The sequence below is a fragment of the Pomacea canaliculata genome, linkage group LG1 (assembly GCF_003073045.1).
Source record: "Pomacea canaliculata isolate SZHN2017 linkage group LG1, ASM307304v1, whole genome shotgun sequence".
Classification (NCBI taxonomy): Eukaryota; Metazoa; Mollusca; class Gastropoda; order Architaenioglossa; family Ampullariidae; genus Pomacea; species Pomacea canaliculata.
Window position 1 is genome coordinate 39,216,139 of NC_037590.1, and position 23,384 is coordinate 39,239,522.

At 39.4% G+C, this 23,384-nt stretch overlaps 3 protein-coding genes across 4 annotated transcripts; 1 reads left to right on the forward strand and 2 right to left on the reverse strand.

The window, feature by feature from the left end:
- The first annotated feature begins 1,729 nt into the window (after positions 1–1,729).
- LOC112559455 (PCNA-associated factor-like) lies at positions 1,730–14,543 on the forward strand. 2 transcript variants are annotated; one of them, XM_025231123.1, is made up of 4 exons: positions 1,730–2,020; positions 12,522–12,605; positions 13,185–13,449; positions 14,194–14,543. In XM_025231123.1, the coding sequence occupies exons 1-4, from the start codon at positions 1,915–1,917 to the stop codon at positions 14,222–14,224; spliced, it is 486 nt and encodes a 161-aa protein (XP_025086908.1). In that variant the 5' UTR covers positions 1,730–1,914; the 3' UTR covers positions 14,225–14,543. The 2 variants fall into 2 exon arrangements, with proteins under 2 accessions (XP_025086908.1, XP_025087701.1); XM_025231916.1 differs by lacking the exon at positions 1,730–2,020 and adding an exon at positions 11,042–11,210.
- LOC112558078 (inositol oxygenase-like) lies at positions 2,375–5,039 on the reverse strand. The gene is made up of 2 exons (XM_025228675.1): positions 4,886–5,039; positions 2,375–4,105 (listed from the first exon to the last, which is right to left on the reverse strand). Exon 2 carries the CDS (start codon positions 4,056–4,058, stop codon positions 3,189–3,191), a length of 870 nt encoding a protein of 289 aa, XP_025084460.1. The 5' UTR covers positions 4,059–4,105; positions 4,886–5,039; the 3' UTR covers positions 2,375–3,188.
- Positions 14,421–23,251, reverse strand: LOC112558794 (bax inhibitor 1-like). Its single transcript, XM_025229875.1, has 9 exons — positions 23,099–23,251; positions 21,043–21,151; positions 20,718–20,838; positions 20,286–20,334; positions 19,795–19,892; positions 19,396–19,475; positions 19,175–19,275; positions 18,737–18,806; positions 14,421–15,295 (listed from the first exon to the last, which is right to left on the reverse strand). The coding sequence occupies exons 1-9, from the start codon at positions 23,149–23,151 to the stop codon at positions 15,269–15,271; spliced, it is 708 nt and encodes a 235-aa protein (XP_025085660.1). The 5' UTR covers positions 23,152–23,251; the 3' UTR covers positions 14,421–15,268.
- Positions 23,252–23,384: the final 133 nt, after the last annotated feature.

Here is a 23,384-nt window from a genome sequence, read left to right on the forward strand (position 1 = left end):
ATGTACGTTAACTTGGTCGTTGATCAGTTTTATTACTGGCGTGATAAATTTTAAAATTTATTTTATTATTGAGTTTAATTTATGCTGGGGTTTTTATTAAATAAAATACAAACTCATATGGTGGTCTTTCCTCTCACAACCCACTCACATCTTTGTATGTGATGTGACAGGGTTATGGTTGATCTCCCCTTTGATCGTACAGCTCCATAGCTACTTGAAGATACTTGAACAGCTAAATATTTGAACAAGTAAATAAAATTACTTTAAATTCTACTGAATCAGTGATTCTGATATGTCCTTCAGATAGCTACTTTTCAAATGAAGCATCAGCCTCTTACGATTTTATATTACTTGCTGAAAGCGCCGTGGAAAGCAGGAAAATGTTTATTTTACAAATTTATAAACTAACGATTTTCTAGTAAAACCGCAGACTGCAAACAGTAATCACATACAAATGTCTTCGAAGTTCATTAATTGGTGGTTCACTAGAATAAACTGAAATCTAGAATACATCTTATTTTCAGTTGAAAAATACAAGTCTAAGCAGCGTCCATAATTAAAGCTGTCCATTGAGTCCATAAGCTTGAAAGGTATCTGTTGTCGGTCACAGCGAGGGTGAGAGTCTTAAGGCTTTCAGGAGGCTAGTATTTTGAAAAGATGCCAAGCACAGTGTGGCTGGTGATTTCCATCCCTTGGTTGACCCTCCAGTAGAGCATGCTGAGTTCTGAGTAGAGCATCTTGTTGAGGATGTCCCAGTTCTGGTCTCTTTGCTCTTTGTATTGGTTATTGATGCTCTGTCTCTTGAGATGGTTCCTTTATGGTGGTTTGAGCTTTGCGTGCAAGGGGTATGATGGTAGCCTCTTCGTTTTTTCCTCCTGCGCGAAAACTTTGAGACTACTTTCGTTTCCCTAGAGATTCTACCTCGGCCATTGAAGATGAGAGAGTTCTGTCCCTTCGCCTAGCAGGCTGAGGGGATCGGCTCTCCTTAATTTTGTTTATTTTATTTTTATTTATTTATTTATTTTTTGGTCGTGCTTCGATTTGCATATAAGTGTTGGACCAACATGTTTACATGTGCTTCTGCTGCGTTTTCTTCTTCTTCTGGTGAGAAACAGGACGGTATATAATGTTATTTTGAAGTGCAAACTGTTTGATCTATTGACTGGATTCCACTCCACCATGCGTCACTCGCTTCGGCAGCGACCTTGCGCTGCATGGAATAAATTGATGATCACTCTTTTGAAGTTCAGTATGATAACATTTCTTTGTTTTCTCCAGATTACTCAATATCGTCTCAGCATTCTTCTGACGTCACTAACCTTATTCTCTGGGATCAAATTCTTCTGACGTCACTAACCTTATTCTCTGGGATCAATTCTTCTGACGTCACTAACCTTATTCTCTGGGGTCATTACCCTTACATCTACAGTGATCGCCCTTTACTGCGGGAACGCAGCGAGTCCTCGCATTGTTCTTCCTTCTACATCCTTGTTACTATTTTGTGATCTTATTCTGCATCTTTGTTACTATTTTTTTTTTATCTTGTTAGCGCAATGAATCCGCCTTTGGCTGAGATATTGCGCTTATATTATTATTATTATTATTATTATTATTATTATTATTATTATTATTATCCCCTTTTCACGCTCTGGTGTAGACTTTATGGTGCCCAGAATCAGGTGCAACCGCAAATTTTGCCATCTGTCTAGTTTGTTGGTGTTGGTCTTAGCTGCTGTTCCCCATGATGTTGATACCTGGTCTGACTGCTTTAATGCAGGCAGACTTGTGACAGGATCCTGGAGTCGTGTGGGTCTCGCGACGCTGACACCACTGTAGTCCTTATAACGATGTTCCCCGATGTAACGCCTCTTTCCCGTTACCCTATCAACATCCGTCCGTGTGGATGCGCACTAAATGCATGGACCATCTACAATTCATGTGCGACACCGGCACTGCAGCTCGACGCCTTGTTGGCAAATGACACCCGACTGTGATGACCTTAGGATCTCCTTGTCGGGTGGTGAGTAGACGATGTAGATGGTCACCGGTTTCCTGGACGTAAAAATAACTGTGCTGCGACTGTGCCTGCTGTCTCACTGTGTGGCGAAAGACTAACGAATCGCTAATCTCAACATCTCCCTCAAACGCTAAGTTTGTGTATACCTCGAACTGCACGTTTCCGACACAGCCAATTAACGATTAGCTAATCTATAAACTAATTAACGACGTACAGCCGTTACCGTTCTGTTCTGCACACACAAACCTTCGCTGACACTGGGGTAATTAAACATGTTGTGTGCGGTGTGCTCATTATGAATTCTTTACATGCACAAGCATCTGCATCAATAGCACACACAAAAATAGAACACATGTGTCACCGGTAAACAAATGATTTATTAAAAATATCAAGGGACTTTCCCTAAAATAATTTTCAAAACGAAAAAATTATCAGTAGTCCCAAGGCTTCTGTGCATGTGCACACACACATCCTATCTCTCTCATACACACACACAAAAACACACCCGAAGCTGCACAGCGCACATAGCTGGAACATAGAGGGCGGGAAGAAAACGAAGCTTCCCATAATTCCATAGGAATCAGTGATGTGAGTTAACTGTGATAAATGTTGCGCATGCGCTCACACCACAAACTTCTGTATAAGGAAGGCGTCACATAATCACACATGTGCCCAAAAGGGTCTGTTTATACCTCACCTCACATTTTGCCAGAGACATTTAGCGTCCGATTAAGATGCCCCTTCCCCACAAGCTAGACACTCAATCAAGTTGCTACCACCGCCCATGTTTGGCACAGATCAAAATTACCATAAAGTTGCATAGGAATCAAAGCGCTTTCTGTTCACATGATTTCTACGAAGTGCGCTTGTTGCACATCAAATCAGCCAAGAACGCACAGCTTCCAAAAAAGCAAAAGCTCCTGCCAAAAATTAGAACACCTAAAACTCTCCATAAAAATAGAAGTATATTTCAGTTTAAAAGTTTTCAAACTGCGCGTTCTCAACACACTACTATAGCAGACATTAGAAAGATTTTAACAAATATTAGTTGGGTGGTTGATAAAAATATGGAACAACGTATTGTGCTTGCAAGGAAAAGCTGTCCCAACACCTACAATTTCTGTTGCGTTTTTATTTTGAAAAAGAAAAATTAATGACGGTCGCTCGCAGTTTACCATCGAAGTTTGCCAGGTAAGTATTTCCTCAGCAAACCTTCGTAGTAATCATACAGAGCCTCTGTATCCGGCATCTCGGGGGCCTTGGTGTACAGGTCATACTGATTGAACTCCTTGACCCAAACGAGCATCTCAGAGTCCTTGTTGTTGCACAGGTACTTATATGCTTCCCCCGTGTGCCACGGATAAAAGGAGTGGAAGCGCACGATGGCCAGAGCTTCCTCCGGAAGGCTGTGGTTGTTGGCGCGGAGGACGAGGTACAGATATTCGTCGTGACCCCAGGACATGTACACCTTGTCCAGACCGCAGTTTTCCTCGTATATCCCCAGCCGCGTGTTTAGCTTCTTGTCCTTCATGTCGGGGTTTTTGTGGAAGCTCTCCACCCCGAAGACTATGCAAGGGTCGGGTGCACAGCCTACAGGGTAGGTGTCGCCCACCACCGCCCACTGCGGTTCTCCCCACAGTGCCATCAGCTTGCCGATGTCGTGGATTAGGCCGGTCACTTGCAGCCACTCTTTGTCTGGGTGATTTTTGCGTATTCCTTCCGCCGTCTGGAAGGCGTGGTAGGAGTTGGGCAGATCGATATCTGGGTCGCTCTCATCCACCAAGTTATTGAGCTTTTCCAAGGCCTCCATGACGGTGAGGTGGTCGTGGTCCAGACGCCCCCAGTGCTCCAGGCGGTCCTTGACGAAGGCTAGGGTCTGGTAAGTGTGCATCGCATCATACGTCCGCACCACGTGGGCCGGCGTGTTGTGAATGCGGAAGTCGCGGAACTTGGATGTGTCCTTGACCTCGGGCCTATACTCGGACGGGTCGGTCAGCACGATGGGGGTGTAGGCTTGCACAACTTCAACTCCCGCTGACATCTTGGAATTGTTAGTGGGGCTTCCTCGCAATGCACTAAACAAGAAAGCTGTAGAATAAAAGAGTGGGGACAATTTTTAAATTAAAAAAAAAAATCTTTCAAGATATCTTGACTCAAAACAGTAGAGCCGACAACACTACTTGCTTAAGGGCGTTCTTAATATTGTGGAATATGCGTCTAAAATAAATTATTGTCCTCCCATAACCGTCACGTAACAATTTTCGGAACATATTTGACGAAATACTAAGATTCAAAACTCATAAAGTCAATATTTCATTTAAACCACTTCAGTGTTATGGTAATCTTAGCAGACTGCCGTGAGTCTGGCCCCTGTCCAACATCTACAATTTTACAAAAGGAGGCAGTACGCGCGGAAAGGACAGGTAACAAACATTAATAGCAGCTATTGATTTATCCGATGCGTGCACGCATGACTTCATCCAGCTGCTGTATAGCTTTCCCAAACAGTATTAACTACTGTTCAAGAATCGGGTATGAACAATAAAAGTGTACTGTCAATGAACACTCGAGTAAGAAACAATAAAGACGTCAGGTAGAGGGCATATTGTTGGGCAAATCTTTCATAAGTACATAAACATTGCCAAACAAATGGCAATCAGTCTCATGCGACGTTTAAGAAAAACAAAAGTGCAACGGACATCATTTGTATCCTTCAAATGTCTAGCATAGTGTTGGTCAGTAAGTGCAGGAGAGGGAGAGACTATACAAAGGTACTGTTGTGGCCACAATGCTAGAGCAGTACTTTAAAAGTCCTCTCTACTCAATATGACAATCGATGATGAAGTTAAAAGCAACGAAAGTACTCACCACTTAGAAGTTCTTGATCAATGCTGTGAAAGGCTTGTTGGCGGTTGCGAAGTTACGGCAAGCGGAGTGTCGTCTGCCCAGCTGCTACCTTCGACCTCCGTGGCAGGCTAGCTTGAGGCTGTGTGCGCGCGCCGCCCTATAAACGGCAGGCGGTGAGAAAACCAGTTTTAACTGGAGCCAGCCAACGCTTTCTTGTTGCACAGTCGGCGGGTGCTGACGTACGTCTTGCTGGCAGCGACGAACCGTTAGATAATTACTAGGTGAACCACTGACCAACATCGGCCTCGAGAAGATCGCACAAACAAAACGTGTTCTTACTAATACCGAAGGATACAAGGCAGTGAAGCTTCTTGAAAAAATTAATGACAGCCTTTCTGACCTCTTTATGGAGTCGGTCAGTCATGGCCGGGTGGTATAGTGGAGGTGGAAACGTGTGTACTCGGCATAGTGAATATATGTATTATATATATAGTGATCATTACAGACGATTCCAATCCTCGATGACTCTTTTGGTAAAGAAATTTTAAACCAGTTTTGTAATTCGATTTTTTTTAAATAAACATTTATTTCACCAAACAGTTCGCAACATCGATATTTCTGTTCATCACTTCATGTGCAATTTTAGAGACACTTTATATACTTTTTTTTTTACTTCTTGACTTCATCACCTGTATGTAGCTGCTTATGCTTCTTACTTGAACAGTATTTCTTGATGGTATACTGGTAGGTCGATCGCCTCTAAATCTTCTGCATGCTCTAGTAATTGGTCCACGAACCTTGAAGAACCGGCCGGGTAGTCACGAGCAGCCGAGGCCGGAGGTGTACACACCCACTGGCTCGTGTTGGTTTGTGTATTTCCCCTACCAGGTATTGGTGATGGATTGGATTGTTGGGAAAATATGCAGTTCATCTTCCTAAAAGCAGTATAGTTTCTTCTACACGTGCTTATTTAGTCCATCGAGTTCGCCAAGTTTGAATAAAGACTTCGGCTTTTTTATATAATCAACGATTTTAGCTTTAGTTGTCCGCTATATGCCGATTGGCAGGCCGTGAACGACAGCCACAAAATGAACCCAGATAAAAGTGAACCCAAGTTATTCCTGGTACACGCCACTCTTCACTCATGCCCGCTCAGAAAAGGAGCCGTTGACATCTATATTCTTTGTAAATTGTATGCTTGGATGAGTTTGTTAACAGCTCATAGACTTACAAGTCAAGTATTTGCGGTGCATCTCATCTCTCTGCCCTAGTTATTCTATTGCACGCACCACCTCAGCGCGTGGAACTCTGTTGGAAGTAGCTCTGTCATGCACCTGATCAGCTGAGTCGTCCCTTCAAGCACTGCTGCTGACGTCACTGTTCTATTTCGGTTACGTACGGTAGTCGGCGTCAGTCATTTTTTCAAATTTCATCGAAGAACCCGATATGATACCCTATCGATAGCTGGAAGAGCTGTGTCCCTTGTAAACGGGTAGCACGGCGCTATAGGAACCTCAAACGAAGACGTTCCTAGTGCAACATTTTAAATTATTTGTGCAAGAAGCAAAAATAAAAATCGAAAAACAGTCATTAGAACTTCGCAGTATAAGACCATTGATACTATGTTCCGAATCTCGACAACAGGCATTTTATTATTGTCTCCTCTCCCTCCCTACCTGTCCACCAGCCCTCTCGACGAGAAAAGCTTTATTTATCAGTGATAGTGTGCACAAACTCGATCAGCTGTTCTGTTTGACCGAATTAGCCAACCCTGTGAGAGTCACGTGACAGGGGATAATGACCTCAGAGTCCGGCGGCGAGCTTCGCTCTAAGTTGCGAACAGGATGGAGGTTACACGAGGGTATCATATGTCAGATAAGCCTTAGGACAAAGATGTGGCTAAGTACTGACTGTCCCTGGTCCGCCAGAGGGGAAAGGGGCAGGGAAGTAAGAGGGAACTCCCATGACATATTGGCATTATATAGGAAAAAAAAACCTGTGGTTTTGAAAGTAGAATTTCCTCGTGTACTTCCTCCTTTCTTTTCCTCACTGTGTTTTATGCACTTGTCTGTCGTCTTAATTAGTTCCCAGAAGAAAGCTCGTCACGAGTTATGCCACATGGTTTAATTCAAAGACGTCTTCCGGCGACATGCAACCTTTCGAGGGGACGAACGTATTATACATATGGACATATATATGCGTACCCGAGCAAACAAATATAAAAGTGTTATAAAAAAATGCATAACTGCGTTTATTATTGCCTCCTTTTTCTGCGTGCAACTCAAATAACGAGCTGAATAAGAATGACATTCAAGTAGAACCGAGTAGAGTCGTTGCTGGTATAAGATAAACCTGTAATAGTCTGATTTTCTGTGGAATATCCGTCACTGAAAATTGCACTGAATCCTGCTCTTTTGATTTATGGCAGCATAGATGAACTTATTATGAGTCATTGTGGGAATTACGAATTTGATGTTGATAAATACATCTTACGGTTTTTGACTTTTACAGTCTGAATATTAATTCGGAAAATTCCTTCTATCCCTCGGATTTGAACCATCCGAACGACTAATTGTTGATGGCACGTGCCGTAACCGGGATGTCCAGTGACCTCGATCTCTAGGGTAAGTCACAGCGGCGTGACCGCCTCGTGATCGTGTGAACTGTACGGAATAAAGACAGCTGGTAAAAATAGTCACTTTGCTGTGATGGTTCAGTAAAACCGGTTTCAGCCAGCAAGACACTGTTGGTTAAATCTAGTTTAAACCGGATATTCCGTGCCTTTTTTTCCTTTCTTTTTGTTCAGTTAGGTCACGCCGGAAAATGCATCTTGGGAGAACTCTAGTGACAGAGTAGCGGAGGAGCTTGAGTCAAGATCCCTGTCTCATAAGGATGCAAGATAAATGAAGCTTGGGGCTTGTTTACGTGACCTATATATGCTCACCCCAATGCACGATCGAGCAGCATTACAGTTGTCTGTGCATCTCTACATACTAAACCTTGCGACTCGTTGGGTATTCTAGTTGATCCTATTTTCAACACAGACCCTATCACTGGATACACACTGACGCCCACATATGCGCGCACGCAAACATTGAGATGAGGCAATGGCGCTGGTGGGCGCCTCAGTCAGTGTCCTAATTGCGCTTATTTATTTATAGTCTTTGCTTTTTTTTTTCCTTTTTTCCTTTTTTCTTTTTTTCTTTTTTTTTCTTTTTTTTTTGTTTCTGCAAGAGCAGGTAAAATGTTTGTATGCACTATTGTAGCGAATTATTTTCTTCTGTGGCAGAGTCGGATATGTTAACGCTGAGACGAACACTAAAATCAGTTTAGTTTTGTCCCTGAGAGTCGAGGCAACTAACAATTAATGACCATGCTTTCGGATCATTGCCCGTGCCCCCCGCCCCGCTTTTTTGTAAGCACGTTAATTGATTCTGACCTCTGTGAATTAAGCCAAGACAGTTCCCCTGTCTCTCTCACTTCAAGGAAATCCGCAATTACGTTTCTCTCCGCTCACCGTACCTCTCGACTTGACCGTGGCGGGCTTCGGAATATGGAAATTACTGAACAATGTTTGTGTATTCATTTTAGGCTTTTTAAAAAAGTCGGATACTTCGATAAGATTGTCGTCAGCCGTGAGTCAGCATGTCGTGCATAGGACCTGAGCAGCGATCAATCCATTGGAGCGTTCTGGCCGGATCGCCCTCTTGGATTTCGCCTTTTATGTCCTTGTGGGATTGTGTGACTGGCCCTGTGTGTGCACTTGTGCTGGCCGTGAATGGGCACAGAGACATTTATTTATTATCTGTGTGTTTACGGGAATGTATGCGCGTCTCCATGACATAGGTGCATGATTTTATGTACACTTCCACCCGAGCGTGCGAACGTATGGTGTAAGTAGAAAAACTTTGTGGCCTGTGCACAGATGTATATACACACGTATGTGTATGTGTGTCTGCGTGTCTACGCTGCGATCAGCCGGATGTACAGTTTATACAGCTGCTGCTTAGAGTCCTTGATCTTCACCAGCAAGGGCTGGAGTCACTGTTACTGTTAGCGAACCTGTACCGCCCGAAAGGTCGCGGGTAATTGTTCCTGTTACCAGTGCGATCCAGTTTGGAGTGGATCGAGTCCTTTCTGTTTATGAAAAATCTTTCGACCTTATCCGTCCTTTCCCAAACCTGCCTTTCTTATTCACTTTGGGTAGTCAACCTTGAATCCTATAGCTGTCCATCTAAACCACTAACATACAGGTCCACCCTCGATCGTAAGTACGCGTTGTGCACATAGGTCAAAGGGGAATTAAGCTGTTTTGTCGTTCTACTGTTGAAGCCTTTCTCGATCTTTTGCTGCCTGCTGTTCTTGTTGTTGTGCTACTGGTTTAGGTGATGGTGGTGATCTCGCTGGCAGTTGAAATAAAGCTGGAGGTGATTTTTTGTGTGTGTGTCCACAAATTAATTCTTAATTCTTTGGCCGTGATCAGATTTGTTTCTCAAGGCATCGTTGAGGCTCACACAGACTAACTAAATAATGCGGTTCCGTACTTGTGCACATGCTGTCAGAGCCAGAAGATGGACAGAATGAACTGGGAGGGGCGGGGTAGGGGAGGGCTGTAGCCAAACCACAACACTCTGCAGCTACTGTTCCCCAGTGACTCATGAAACCCGGCCTTGTATCAGGACACATAATCTTCCTCGTACCTCTTCTCATCACATCGGCCCTATGTAATACTAATGATCAACAATTACATGGCTGCATTCGGAATTGTAAAGCTTTATTGTTCTATGCACCCGTGTCGAAAGAACAAACGCATTCCAAAGATCTTTACCTAGTTTCATTTTGCCATTTTTTTGTTTAAGTCTTTAAACGCACGTGTCTCTACATACGTCGCTTTCTGGGTGCGACCACCAGAGATGTAGCACCATATCCTGCTAGCCAATTCATTTTTCATTTTAAGAAGTTAAAGCGTTAGATCTCATTTCTCTTCTATTCTAGCGTGCTTCTCATTTATTTGCTACGGCGGGTTTCATTCTTTTGTTCATTATTTCTCGGCAACGCAGCGATAACACTATATATACAGTGCTATTTGTGTCAGTGCTTTTTTGTTCTCTCTAAACTTTTGTCTAAAGGCAAGGGCCATCAATTGGCATGACCAGAGACGATAAGACCAGTCATTCTCTCAGTCCCAGCTAATTGTTTGTTCTTTCATTCTTGTACAACAAAGCAATTGTTATGAAACTGAGACATGCATACAGTATAAACTTATAAGTTTGGAACAAACACATAGGGATAGCAAAAAAAAAAAAAACGTAATTCAATATAATGGATACGTGATAGGGTTAAAACACTTCATACATTAAGCACTGGCAGAAGTTTTATTTCGTTACTTCATTCGAGATGACTGATAAAAGAATTTGCAGGCTACAAAATTTCAATCACTCAAGATGAGGAGTGCGTTCGTGTTTGTGGAATCCAGGTCTGTTACCAGGGAACTATAAACTTTAGTACTTCTTTCGATGGTAAAGATCGACGTGCTAAATGTAGTCTATATATAGCTGCCTCGATCAGGTCCATGGTTGATGATGAAATACACCGGTCTATATTTTTATTCCATTTCCTCGAGAAAGCACAGGTGTTGCGTCCATTGTAGTGATAGATTATAAAATGTAGGACTTGGTACATTGCAAGATGGGATTGAAAAGGGACGAGAAAAAAAAACGAGGTTAATTTTTCGTGAAAATTTTGGAACGTTAATTGCCATAAAAAAAAAAAAAGCAGCAGCAATTTAATAACAGCTCACGATAGGTCACACTTTTAAAAGATTTTCTATCTATGCATTTGGTCTAAGCCCATCCTTTAAGGGGAGAGGGGGCATTAAATAATATCTGCCGCAGATACAATGACCGTCTAAAATATTTTTCAAGAGCATTTCTTGTCAGCTCACTGCAGCATGTGAGAAATATTTCAGCTGAGCGTTACTTAACCAAGGGCTTTACCGTCTTTGACATAATTACAGTCAAATCAGCCAGCTGTAACTATGGCTTTCACCGGCCGCTGCCAAGTAGCTCAGACTTCACATCACAGAACGAGTCTGTGGCTAGTAGCACAGACGTGCTAGTAGTGAATATATCCTCTCACGGACGGATATTAGTTCCTGATCCTCCCGTGCTGGACTTATTTTGCTCTGATCCTCAAACGGTCCGTGTTTGCGAAAAGGCGGGAACTGTGTGAGAGTGTAAAGTTGTGGGTCGGGCGCAGTGGTCAGGAAAAATACATCTCTGCCTTCCTTGATTTGTGATCACAATGGTTCGCACGAAAGCAGATAGTTGTCCAGCTTCACGCAAAGGCAAGAAATAGTGCTTTGTTCTAATGCCACATTTTTATTCATACATATATCATCCATTAAACTGTGATTTATCAGTAGATATCAGTGAAGCCGTTATGACACGATATATATAATGTAAAGTTAATAATGCGATTCAGATTCATTAGATAATCTTAACATGCTAATGGTAAAGCAGGGTTAAAAAAATTATTTAGTAAATATGAAGTAAAGAAAAGTTCAAATCCATCAACAAAATATCTATGACTTGAGTGTTCACTAATCGCTGAATCAGTTCAGTCCCTTGAGGGACGCGTCTGTCGATAAGGTTTCCCAAAGTGGTCTTTGTTGAGTGTCAGCAAGGAGGTCCAGCATGGGAAATTTACTCATTTATGTTGTCTAGCCAGTTCTTGCTTTGTCAACTCTCCCATCTCATCCCCCTTCCGACATACACAAAGAATGCCCTGAAAAAATATATTTCCGTAAATCCGATAGTCAGGTAACCACATGGTCCAACCAGACAAATGTCAATTTATTGTTGCCAGAAGGGATTCTTGTGGATCCATCAGAAAGGTGGCCACGAACTGTACAGTCATTGCTTGTATGGTCTTGGTAGGGAGGTGGGGGAGAAAGTCCATGTCTCACACCATTTGAGCAAAATGGAAACTGATATTTGGGAGCAAAAGCTAATAGTGGTGACATGCCAAATCCGAGCAGCATGAAAATTGCTATTATCACTGTTGCGATCCTGCAAACAATGGCTGTTAGATATTTTTTTCAGCTTATGCAGTAACAGAGACACTTAAGGGCTAAAAACATTGATGGCAGTTTAGAGCAGCTGACATTTGTCTAGCACAGCTTAAGTTGAATGCCCCCTTTGCTGCTAGTCCTGAAAAGTCCATTTGTTCGGAACCTGCTGTGTCAGACTTCTGGTGAAGTTCTGAGGTGTACTGCTCCCCATGAGGTCATTTTTGTCTGTGAAGGTCTGCTACTTGCTGAAAGAGAAGTGTGTTGGCCATCTAAGGCTGTTTTGTATGTTTTCGATATGTTGCACAATGCAGGAGGGCACCGATGACATCACTCAGCGACTAATTGAAAGAAGTATGCTTTGTTGTTGAGAAATATTGCATTTGCTCGAGTTCTCTTGTGCATCACTATGATGATATGGATCATACCTCTCTTTTCTGTTGAATCATTTTGTGACATGCCACTGACCGTTATAGCGTTATTGCTTGGAAATACCTATTTATAGTTTCAACAAATCTATTGTATGATCAACTATTGGGAATAAATTATAGAGCTACAATAAAGCTGAAACTTGATTTTTATTTATAGTGGTTGCTGCTCGTGCACCACGGAAGTGTTTGGGTGCTAGCTCTTCATCCAGCAGTGTTAGCAGTAATGGAGCATCACCATCAGGCAAGTGTTTTTGCTCTGCTCACAGTTTGGTCCGATAACACCAATCCCACAATCCCATAACCCACATAGATTGTAGCTATGAACAGTGAAATATAATTATGGATGTATTAGAATTTTGTAATAAATTTTGAGATAATGGGATGTTTTTAGTTGTTTCAAGATTTTGGGTTGATGGAATTATGTTCTGCTTCAACTTAACAAGGATTTGTAAATTGTTTTGCTTAGCAGTAATTCTATAAGCTGAAGTTCCACAACTTTTTTCCAAGAGATTGAGGTGATCATATACTGCTATGGATGTTTGTACATGATTGACAATAAATTTTCTTCCTTGATATGACAACAAGGCAGGATCATGTCTGTGACAACAGCTGGAAAAGACTGGAAGATTTTCTTGTGGATGATGTATGCTACACCTTGGATTTTAAAAAGTTCAGGCCTAAATTCTTCGCGGTTTTTTTTTAAACTCACTTTTCAATTTACTTGTAAACGAAGTCATTATGCTGGTCAGACTGGATTTCATGTTTTCATTTTTAAGAATGATCTAGTGTTCACTAGATTCTAGTTCATTTTTATTTTTAGGCAAAAAGTATGCAGGTGGAAACCCAGTTTGTCCTCGACCAACACCAGACTGGCAAAAGGGAATCGATTCATTTTTCACAAAGAAGCCAGCTGACAAGGAAAATGAGGAACCTGACGAGGAAGCTGAGGAGGAAGCTGGCCCATCAGGATTGTCTTCAGGGTGCTGTGCATCAGATGTCAGTAATTGTCCCAACAGCCCCTGTGGTCCAGGTTTTTCATCTAGTGTAGGCGGCAGCAGCAGCAACAACAACAAAGATTATACAAGGTAATTGCGGTGGACATGCACCTGTAGCAGATATTTTTTTGATGTCTTTCCTTTGAAAGGTTGGTCTGGTTGTGCGTAGCTCTGAAACACCTGATAAAAACAGGTTTTATGATTGCGCATGACCGCTTGTTGAATGTACCTTGTAAAGGTACAGGTAGTCCTCGGGTTACGACGGTCTCGAGTTACGTCGTTTCGTGGTTACGATGCTCATTCTGACTTACGAGGTCAGTGCATCAAAGAAAAGGAAGGCCATCACCATGGAGGTGAAAGTGGATATCATAAGGCAATCTGAGAAGGGGGAAACAGCAACAGAAATTGGCAGGTCATTAGGACTTAGTCGCTCGACTGTAGCTACGATTATCAAGATAAAGATCGCATCTTTGAACACGTGACAGGATCTGCTCCTATGAAAGTGACAGTGATAACAAAGCGTAGTGTACTGCACAATATTTTACTGTACTTATGTTTATTGATAATTATGTAGGGTGCTGTGTTAGGATAGGCTAAGTGTTTGCAGTACTGTACTGTTATTATGGTACAGTACTGTATGAACGTATGATCCGACTTACGTCGAAATTCAGTTTACGATGCTGCGTTAAGAACGGATCCCCGTCGTAAGTCGAGGACTACCTGTATATGCTTCCAGGTTTTGCAAGTAATCTTGATAGGGCAATGCATGGTAGAAACTGCCTGAATTAACTTTTCCCTGTCGGGTTTTTTATTGGCCTTTTTTTTTTTTTTCAGCACCCAGGACAGTACAGATGACGACAGCTGATTTAAAAATGGTATTTTGATGACAATTGAGTGACAAACCTACAGGCAGCACAATGAACAATATCAAGTGCCAGAAATATTGAAAATATATAAGTTGTGAGCAAGTGTAAAATGTGTGAAGATATATGGGGGAGGGAGCGTGTCTGGAAGTGTGAATGTTTTGCTGAAACAATTGTGGTTGAAAGCAATACAAGACATTTAGTACAGAAACATTTATTTGTAGAAATTACACAGTAACTACAATTACCATGGAAAAATGTGTTTATCATCGTTAATCTGTTCATCCGAAGTGGGGAGCATAATAAAAACTGAAAATCTTGGGTAGTAATGTTCATTTCAATACATTTTTTTTATAGGGGAAAACATTTAAGTTCTTAACACGTCTAAATTTATGTAAAGTGAAAAGCCAGAAACGGGTTTTCCCCAATTCCAGAGGCAAAAACGAGACCCAAGAAAATGATCCCCCCTATCAGCAGGTAACTCAACATTAAAACACTAAGTTGATGTTTTGCTTACTACCCCCTCTGATCACACACAAAAAAAAAATTTTTTTTTTTTGCTGGTGAATGTATCTAAGATGCCCTCTGTTTACAACAGCATTACAATGGTTATTGACTGATAGTCTTTATAAGTGCTGAATTACTGGATAATTATGATTATATACCAATTACATCACATTCATTCAGCAATGGCATAAAATTGTTATTAACACCTAAATGCTACATGCAGTTGCTTGACAACAATTTCAAAACAGGTACCATGAGACTGACAAGTGCTTCAAAACAATTTTTTTTTTATATAAAGAATCCACTATCTCCATTGTAGAAGGATATGGTCACATCAAATCCTCATTTAAAGACAAAAATTCACAGCTGAACTAAACTGTCCATCACCATTTTGTGACAAAATTCGGTAAAGACACTGCCATGCACAAAACAACATGCAGCTGCACAGGACACAAAAAAGAGAAAAAGCATCTTCTGAGCACTGGTGTAGAGTACTCTGCAGCTGGAGAATATCTGAACAATACTTGCAAAGGTACGCTTCAGTTCCTCTTCTTTTTCTCATTCTCCTGTGAGAAGATAAATAGGACAATTTGATCAGAGCTGTTTTACCAGTAATTTCTAAATAGCTGTGCCACTATAAACTTTTTTTCTTTTGGTAAAATGAAATGTTATATCAAAGCTCTGGGCATGTTGAAAATTAGGTAATATCTTTTTCAATATTAATATACAAAAAGATCTCTAAGAATAAATATGTGCTATATACAAATAATCATCCAAGAACAGCTAACTAAAGGAATTTCAAAAGCAGATGACAAGTATCAAAGTGAATTCCTGCTGAAATGCATATCAAAAGAACTTAAATGCATACATATGCAACTATCTATAAATTAGAATAACAGAATGGTGGAATTCATCAACCAAAGTGTGTCACAAATTCTCTTATTCATCCATTCCTCGTTCTTACATAGTTTGATCCACATGTTCTTAACATGGTTTGCACCTTTCATTTTTACACAGGAAACACTTTCATAGAGCTATGATACTTTTAGGTTTACAAATGCATCTGTTAATAATAATGGGAACTTTTCTCACTAGTCCTGTGAAAACTTAAGCAGCAGCATATACCAATCTCTCTGCATCCCAGAGAACACATCACATTCATACATCGACCCCAAAAATTTGTTACGCATCACACTTGTACTTGCCTAATGTCAGTCTAAAATATCTTATGAACACATTGCTAGTAAATTAACTGCAGGATGAACCGTTTCTCGCATTAGTGTTTATTAACTGTAAAATTATTTTTTTTTAAGATCTGTCGTTGCAATTTTAGCAAGCTATATACATTGGAACCTTGATTATCCAGTCTTCAATTAACCATGCATTTGGTTATCCAGGATTGCCTTTTTCAAAAACCCTGCTAGACAATACAAGACCACCCAAATTTCACTGCCAAGAATTCCGACTACAGGCATGTACACGACGTGTCACAGCTTAAGTTTTCTATCCTGAGCAGGAAGTGCATTCAAATTTTAGTGACATCCTAACACTTTGCACATCAATAAAATTGAAGCACTGCAAGAAAACAAAAGCAGGATCTCCAGTCTGATTTTTTCTTAAAAAAACCTTCATAAACAACACAAGAAAGGTAAGAATTTTACTGTAAAGCACCTATTCTAGCACTTGCGAATTTTTATAATTATTTTTGATTATCTGGATGACAGATCATTAAACTGGATAACTGAGGTTCCAATGTACTTATAAAACCCAACTAAAAAAACTATATCAAATTTTACTCTACATTAATACAGATGTACTGCTTAATATTATGGATAGTGCACATAATTCTATGTATTAATTTTCACCATGATGATGATTTATGAGAATCAGGACTAAAACATTTTTTTTTCAAAATCTCTTAAAAAAACAAAAAAAAAAAAATTTTTCATGAAGGAAAAAAAAAAACCCCACATGGATGGGAGTTCTCCATCCAGAGGATGGATTTCCATCCTGAGAAAAAAAAAATCTCAGGACAGAACCAGAACAGAAAGTAAAATTAAAAATTTTGACTGATTAAGGAGGGCCATGGACCCTTAGGAATCATTAAAGCCATGATTTGTTATATATTGTGAATACAATTAGCCAATGGTACTAGCTATCTTGACTGTATCTCTTGAGGAAACAGATGCTGCTGCAGTTATAAAGATTTGATTTTGCAGGCTGTCATCCAAAATGCAAATCTTTAAAAACAAAGATGACTTTTACGCAGCTCTAAGTCGACAATACTGCCAATAATAGGAGGTGAAAATGGATTCTCGAATAAGATGTTGCGGGGGAAAAAAAATTGAGACTTGGCTCTGTAAGATTGATTTTTGTGGTGTATGCTGTGGAACAAGTACGTTTTCCTTTGTTGTGTTTAAGAATTGGGTATTTATTAATAAAGTTTTTAGTGGAATAACAAATTGTGAGATCTAAATTTTCAGTATTGATAAAATGCACTAGAACACCATAACTTTGATAACGGCTACCTTCTTTGAACATACATTTCTTTAACATCTCCAAAAGCTATTATGGTTTGTTTTCTTACTCATTAAAAGCAAACACGCTTTATCCTTCTTAAGAGAACTGAACTATTGCTAACAGATGCCTTCAATCTCACTCTTAAATACTGATGGCTGGTTTCACTGATTGTGGTGATAGTGAATCATGAATTGCCATTTCAAACAATGAATCTTGTTATCTGATCTGTACAAAATGTCAACTTCAGTATATCTGTATTTGCCACCACAGCAAATCGTCAAGAAAGCGTACAGCATTTTGTTCATACCAAAACAAGTCCTAGCAGGAGAATTTGTTTTGAGTTCGGTCAAACATACTATGCCTGTGTGCAGAATAGACACTTGAAATCGTTTATATCATCTCCAGCCTACTGCTCAACTACAGATTAGGGATGAACTGTCAGTTGTGTGGGTGTGTGATTGTGTAGTGTTTTGATATGATCCACCAATTGCTTTATAGCATATAACTAGCACTAATAAAGTTGGTCATTTCAATACTGTGAACTATTGAAGGCATTGCATGACTTGAAATATGTGTGTCAGAAGACAGTGATACATTTATGTGACCTATAACAGTATATACATATACTTTAGTGTTATATGGCTCTCAAAAAGTATTCAGTCCCAGGAAAATTTATCGCTCCCATCCATGGGAACAAATATGCCAAGTGCAAGCACTTGCAACTTTATCAACAACACTGTGGCCAGACCTGAAACATGCGTCCTCCGCCTATAACTCTGTCTTGAACCAACCTAAGATTAACCAAATGAACAAGAGAATGCTTAAGCAGCCTTAGCCGGCTCATTCATAATACTGTCTAGTTCAGTGGTTCTCAAAGTATTTCAGGATACTGAAGTAAAAAATATAGCAGCCCACCAAAGCTTAAATCACTCTGTATGATGAATTTCAAATTTAAACTGCTGCATTAGTTTCATTACAATTCAAAACTAAATGTACTTTTGTGACAGTAGTATAGTAATACTTTTAAATAAAATTACATACTTCTCAAAGTACACATAAAGTTAAAAATAAGGAAATGCACTGTTATCAAGGAGTAACGGATGACACGGTTAAATGATATAATGCTCGCTCTGTGACATAAAGACTTAGTAAGCAAGTGTTTTATGCGAACAAGCAGTTGGGCATTGATAAAATTAAAACTCGTGTGAAATCAATACAGGACTAATTAGCATGTCTGGCAATTTAAACATCACTTTGCTGACATATGATGACTGTCAGCCAAGAACCACCTGATTTATGCATGCGGACCGCACTCAACCACTGGTCTAGTTTGAGTAATTTGTTGTTTTTCAATGTCCCATTTCAGTATCAGTGATGACTCCAAACAATGTATATAAACTGCACAACTTTGACAAAGGAAACCAAGGTTTATGACATAAAATAAATTGGTTTTGGTCCATGGTTTCCAATGTTAAGGACACACTAACCTTTCTTGAAAGGATGATAATCAGCCTGCGGAAAATATTGATGAAGTCCAGAAACAAATCCACAGAGTGCCTGAAATGGAATATCCACAAAGTACAATAAAACGAGCTATTATCGCCACAAAAAATATAATTTTTCCAAAATTATGTACTGCCTTCATTTTTACAAGAGAATGGGTGCCACCCTTTCAAAAAAGTTGGCCCCATGATGTGTGGTCTCACTACCAAACTTCTTTGAGGTCAGGAGAACTATCCTATTTTTTTCTAAATCTATGCAAGGATTCATCAAGCAGGAACATCCAGAAACATATTATGTATTGGTTCAATATATTTAATGCCATGTTACATTAATATCACAATAAACAGTTTTTTTAAACAGAAGATTTAAATAATGTAAGTAGACCATTTTATGGGATTTTTTAAAATTTTATGAATACCAACCAGATGTAGTCATCATCTCCATGACGACGCTTCTCCACAATGAGCTGGGTGTCATACAGAACAAAGGCACAAAAGAGGAATAGGCCTGCATAGAGGTTTATCTGGGACAGAAAGAAAGCTCGATTTTATTTCATCATTTGAAAAAGGCTGATTCAAAATGGTAAAATATGCATGAAAACTTTAACTGGTACTTTACCATCAATGAGCATCAAAACACTTACATCAAAAAGAAGTCTCGAGGCAAAGAAAAGATTTCCAATGGAAAGAATCAGAAGCCAGGACAAAGCTGACATAAGAAACCCTGAAAAATAAATCAAATGAAGAAAATGACCTAAAACTATTCAATTCTGAGTGCACATTTCCCACTTTTCCCAAATGAAACTTTTCTTAAATAAAAATACAAAAATATTCCTTATTCTTAAAATGTTTCTTCAATGCATTTTACTGAAAAGGTTTAATACTGACATAAAAAAGCCAGCATCTATGACACTTGTTGAAAAGCAAATTCTGCAAGATTCTTTCCTGGAGAGAAATTAACTGGTTTCTCTCTACCACCCTGTTCCTGTACAACAAACAGAAGAAAACTGAGTTGTGTTTTTAACTTGTGGCTCTAAACTCACCTCCCATGTACAAGTAGGTGCGTTGGTTGTTGTACAGGGCAGCCAAGCTGAAGCTGATGAACACAACTGCTGTGCCAAGCAGAGCAGTGGCAATAATGCTGGGCACGCAAAACAAGAAGCCATGATCCAAATGTTTGAACAATTTTACATCTTCGTGAAAATGATAAGTCCTGATTATTTAACATAGAGCAACTAGGAGTTTTCTTAAAGAAATGTACAACTCAACTTACACAAACAGATGTACTTAATTAACATATGCCCCCAATCTCCCATCTTGACAACTGGTTACATGATAAAACATAAAAACAACGTGAAAGATCTGCTCAGATTTGGAAATTATTATTTTGTAATGAACACATCACATTCATTTGAATGTTTACACCAGTGGCTATTTATGTTGCAATTTTGTTTGCTGGATCAATGAACAAATGAATTTAGTTAAACACAGCTGAGAGGTGGGCAGTGTGCTGCAAAATAATCTTTTTTCTCACCTTGGTTCAATTGTAATGGCCAAGTCAAGAAGGGGGCCCAGTGACACACCTATTTAAGAAAATAAGAATTTTGTTTTGTTTTTTTAAAAAGGCATTTGTTGCCAATGCACAAAATTCATAAACTCTTTTTACAACTGTGCTTTGCTAGTCTACTTTAAAAAATTTTCATATTTATAATATTCCAAAAATAAAAACAAGTATTCTGAAATCTTCCATACTGATTCGAAAAAAAAAAATCCAACAAGTTTACACTCAAAAAACACATCACTAAATGCTTAAATTCACAAAGTCTGTTTCCTAAGAACTCTTAAAGATTCTAAACTCTAATAAATTATTAAAATACTGGGCCCTGCTTGCAATTTCTGTCATCAAGTAACCTTTCATCACTCCATGTTATATAAACGATTTAAAAGAGATTTTAACTGCACCAACCTGAACAGAAAGTAAATCCTGTAAATATGGCCATGCGCATGTTCAAATTTTCCTTAGCATGGCGTGTGCTTGCTAGCCAAATCAACAGGCAGATTGCTGCAATGGTTGTCAGGAGTCCTGCCTGGATTATAATTAAGAACCATGTTATATTTGTCCCTATACATATAGTGATATAATCACATTCTCCCCTGTTTTTCTTTTTAATTATCAACTTTTGTGTGTCTGCCCTTTGTAGCAACTTTTAGCAATAAATTTCACTTTTGGTGAGTGAAGAATATTAGCTTTTAAACATACAAGACACATTATAGTACTGTTTTAATAATACCTGCAGAATCTCTGTAAAGAGATGAACGTAGGCACCAACAGCAGCCGACAGCATCCCTATGCCCAAAGTGGCATAGACATTTTGAAGGTGGAGCTGTACTGGTCGTTCCCTAAAACATTCATAGAAAGCATATATATTTTAATAAAAGAGCTAATTAATATTATGAGTCTATAGTGCTTTGAGTTTTTAAGAACAAGCCAAACTTCCCTTTTTTGGGACTCTAGTGAAAACGACTGAACAAAAGAAAGCTAATACAGTGATACCTCGGTTCTCGAACATACTTCGTTCCGGGAGGACGGTCGAGAACCAAATTGTTCGAGAACCGAAGCAATGAAACCCATAGGAAATAATGGAAACTGGATTAATTCGTTCCAAGCCCCAGAAAATGCCTATTTACTGGCCTAATTTGTATATAATATGTAGAAAAACATGTCTCAACAAGAAATAAGAAATAAAAGTGTATTTATTAAAACAAAAAACAAAGAAATGTACTGTACAGTACAGTAAATTGTGTTTCATTTACTGTACCTGTACCAAACTTTATGGCAGGAGGGAATGAATGTGGAGGGAGGAGGGAAGGGGGATGGTTATTGTTTTGAAGGGAGTCCTCTTCAATAAAAACAGAGGGTAACTGCTCTTCGGGTGTTTCTGTTCTCTGTATCTTTTGCTGAGGAGAATCAGAATCTTGCTCTGCAGTTGCTTGTCTGATTTCTTTACGGAAGAATTTGTCAATTGTTTGCTGTTTTTTTTCTCCTCTGCACTCACACTGATGACGCAAGCAAGGCGCGCTGGGCAGAATGAACGCCATTCGGCTCAACTCGGCTCATCTCGGACATTCGGGTTCCAAATATTTGTTTGGATTCCAAGACAAAATTTTCTCGAATTTCCTGGTCGAATACCGATTTGGTCGAAAGTCAAGGCGTTCGAGAACCGAGGTATCACTGTATTGTCAAACAAAGTTCTTAACACACACACATTTAAAAACATTTCATAAGTGTCCTTTTTCTACTGTCTTATTAATTTTAATTGTATATTCTTGTCTTCAATTCTAAAGCATAAGAAAATGTTAATTTAAGGAAACTACAGAGTTTATCATAAAAGCATCATGCTGTTATCTATCAACCTCCTTTCCCTTTTGGCATTTAGTAAGGAAATTGAACATTTATATATTTTCAATATAATGATTTTTTTGGGGGGTGGGGGTTGGGGGCTGGGGGCTGGGTGAGAAGCCAGGTTCTAAGGTCGTTACAATAAAAGTTGCATCAGCTTGCAGCCGATGTCAGCTCCAGTGATTGGTGACAATACTTTTTGGTAAGGTGTACAGTACAATCTGCATCTGCCTCACCACTCTACACGTCATTCCTAATGTTAAACTATACCGATAAGTACAGTACTCAGACAGCACTTAGGCTATGGGGCCTTATCTTTTACCGGCTGTTCCATGTTTTCTAGCCACACACACACAGAAATCTGGCTCAGAACGAGCTGCCTGACTCGAGTTACCAGTGGTATACCCTTTACTTTTATTAGTTTTTAATAGTCTTCTCCCTTACAACATCTGCCTTTAAAAAAAAAATGCTGCAGTATTATTATACACATATGGTGGCGATAATCTGAGGAAGAGAATGTTGGTACAAAAACGGCTGCTATCTAAAATGATGATCTGCTGTAAAGTGAAAAATCCAATCTGCGTCATTTACAAAGATATATTTTCCAATATTGCTGTTTATTTACTACAGCCGGCTAAAACTTAGAAATCCAATTTTCCGTTTCGTATGACAGTTTTAAAACGTGTGCATTTCAAAAAAGCAGATCTTAAAATAGATTCTACAGTCTCAGTCTAATCTACGTTGGTTTTTTTAAAAAAAATCTTATATACTACGAAGCGATGTAACACCGCCGCAATGTTTTGCGTCAGAGTACCTTGGCCTTTGTACTCGAAATGTTTCTCAAACAATTAATTGGTTATACAAAATGCTGACATTATACATAATGCTGGTGCAAAGAAAACTTATTTACTAAATATTTTTATTATTAGTTTAAGAAAATTACTTACAAATTGTCAAATTTGAAGAGAGTTGATGGAAACAATCCGTTTGAGCTCGCCATTTTGGATCGGATCTTGACGTCACAATTCTGTTTTGCTATTTTCGGTTACGATACTCTCGTCAGGGACGAGCTTTCCAGTCAAATCAAATAAGGACACGGGGCGTCTCTGGAACATTCGTACGATTTATATGCGCAGTAGTATTATAAATAATTGGCTGTTAATTCTTGGTTGTTGTTCTTAGTACGTCTTTCGAAATGTGAGTTTATTACTTTAACTTGCGCCATCAACAACT

Coding starts and splice junctions, on each gene's coding strand:
- LOC112559455 (XM_025231123.1), top strand. CDS start 1,915: ATGCATGGACCATCTACAATTCATGTGCGACACCGGCACTGCAGCTCG. Junction 12,606..13,184: donor TAATGGAGCATCACCATCAG/GCAAGTGTTTTT, acceptor TTTTATTTTTAG/GCAAAAAGTATGCAGGTGGA. Junction 13,450..14,193: donor AACAACAAAGATTATACAAG/GTAATTGCGGTG, acceptor TTTTTTTTTCAG/CACCCAGGACAGTACAGATG.
- LOC112558078 (XM_025228675.1), bottom strand. CDS start 4,058: ATGTCAGCGGGAGTTGAAGTTGTGCAAGCCTACACCCCCATCGTGCTG.
- LOC112558794 (XM_025229875.1), bottom strand. CDS start 23,151: ATGGCGAGCTCAAACGGATTGTTTCCATCAACTCTCTTCAAATTTGAC. Junction 20,335..20,717: donor AGGATTTACTTTCTGTTCAG/GTTGGTGCAGTT, acceptor TTTCTTAAATAG/GTGTGTCACTGGGCCCCCTT. Junction 19,276..19,395: donor CCTCGAGACTTCTTTTTGAT/GTAAGTGTTTTG, acceptor TTTCTGTCCCAG/ATAAACCTCTATGCAGGCCT.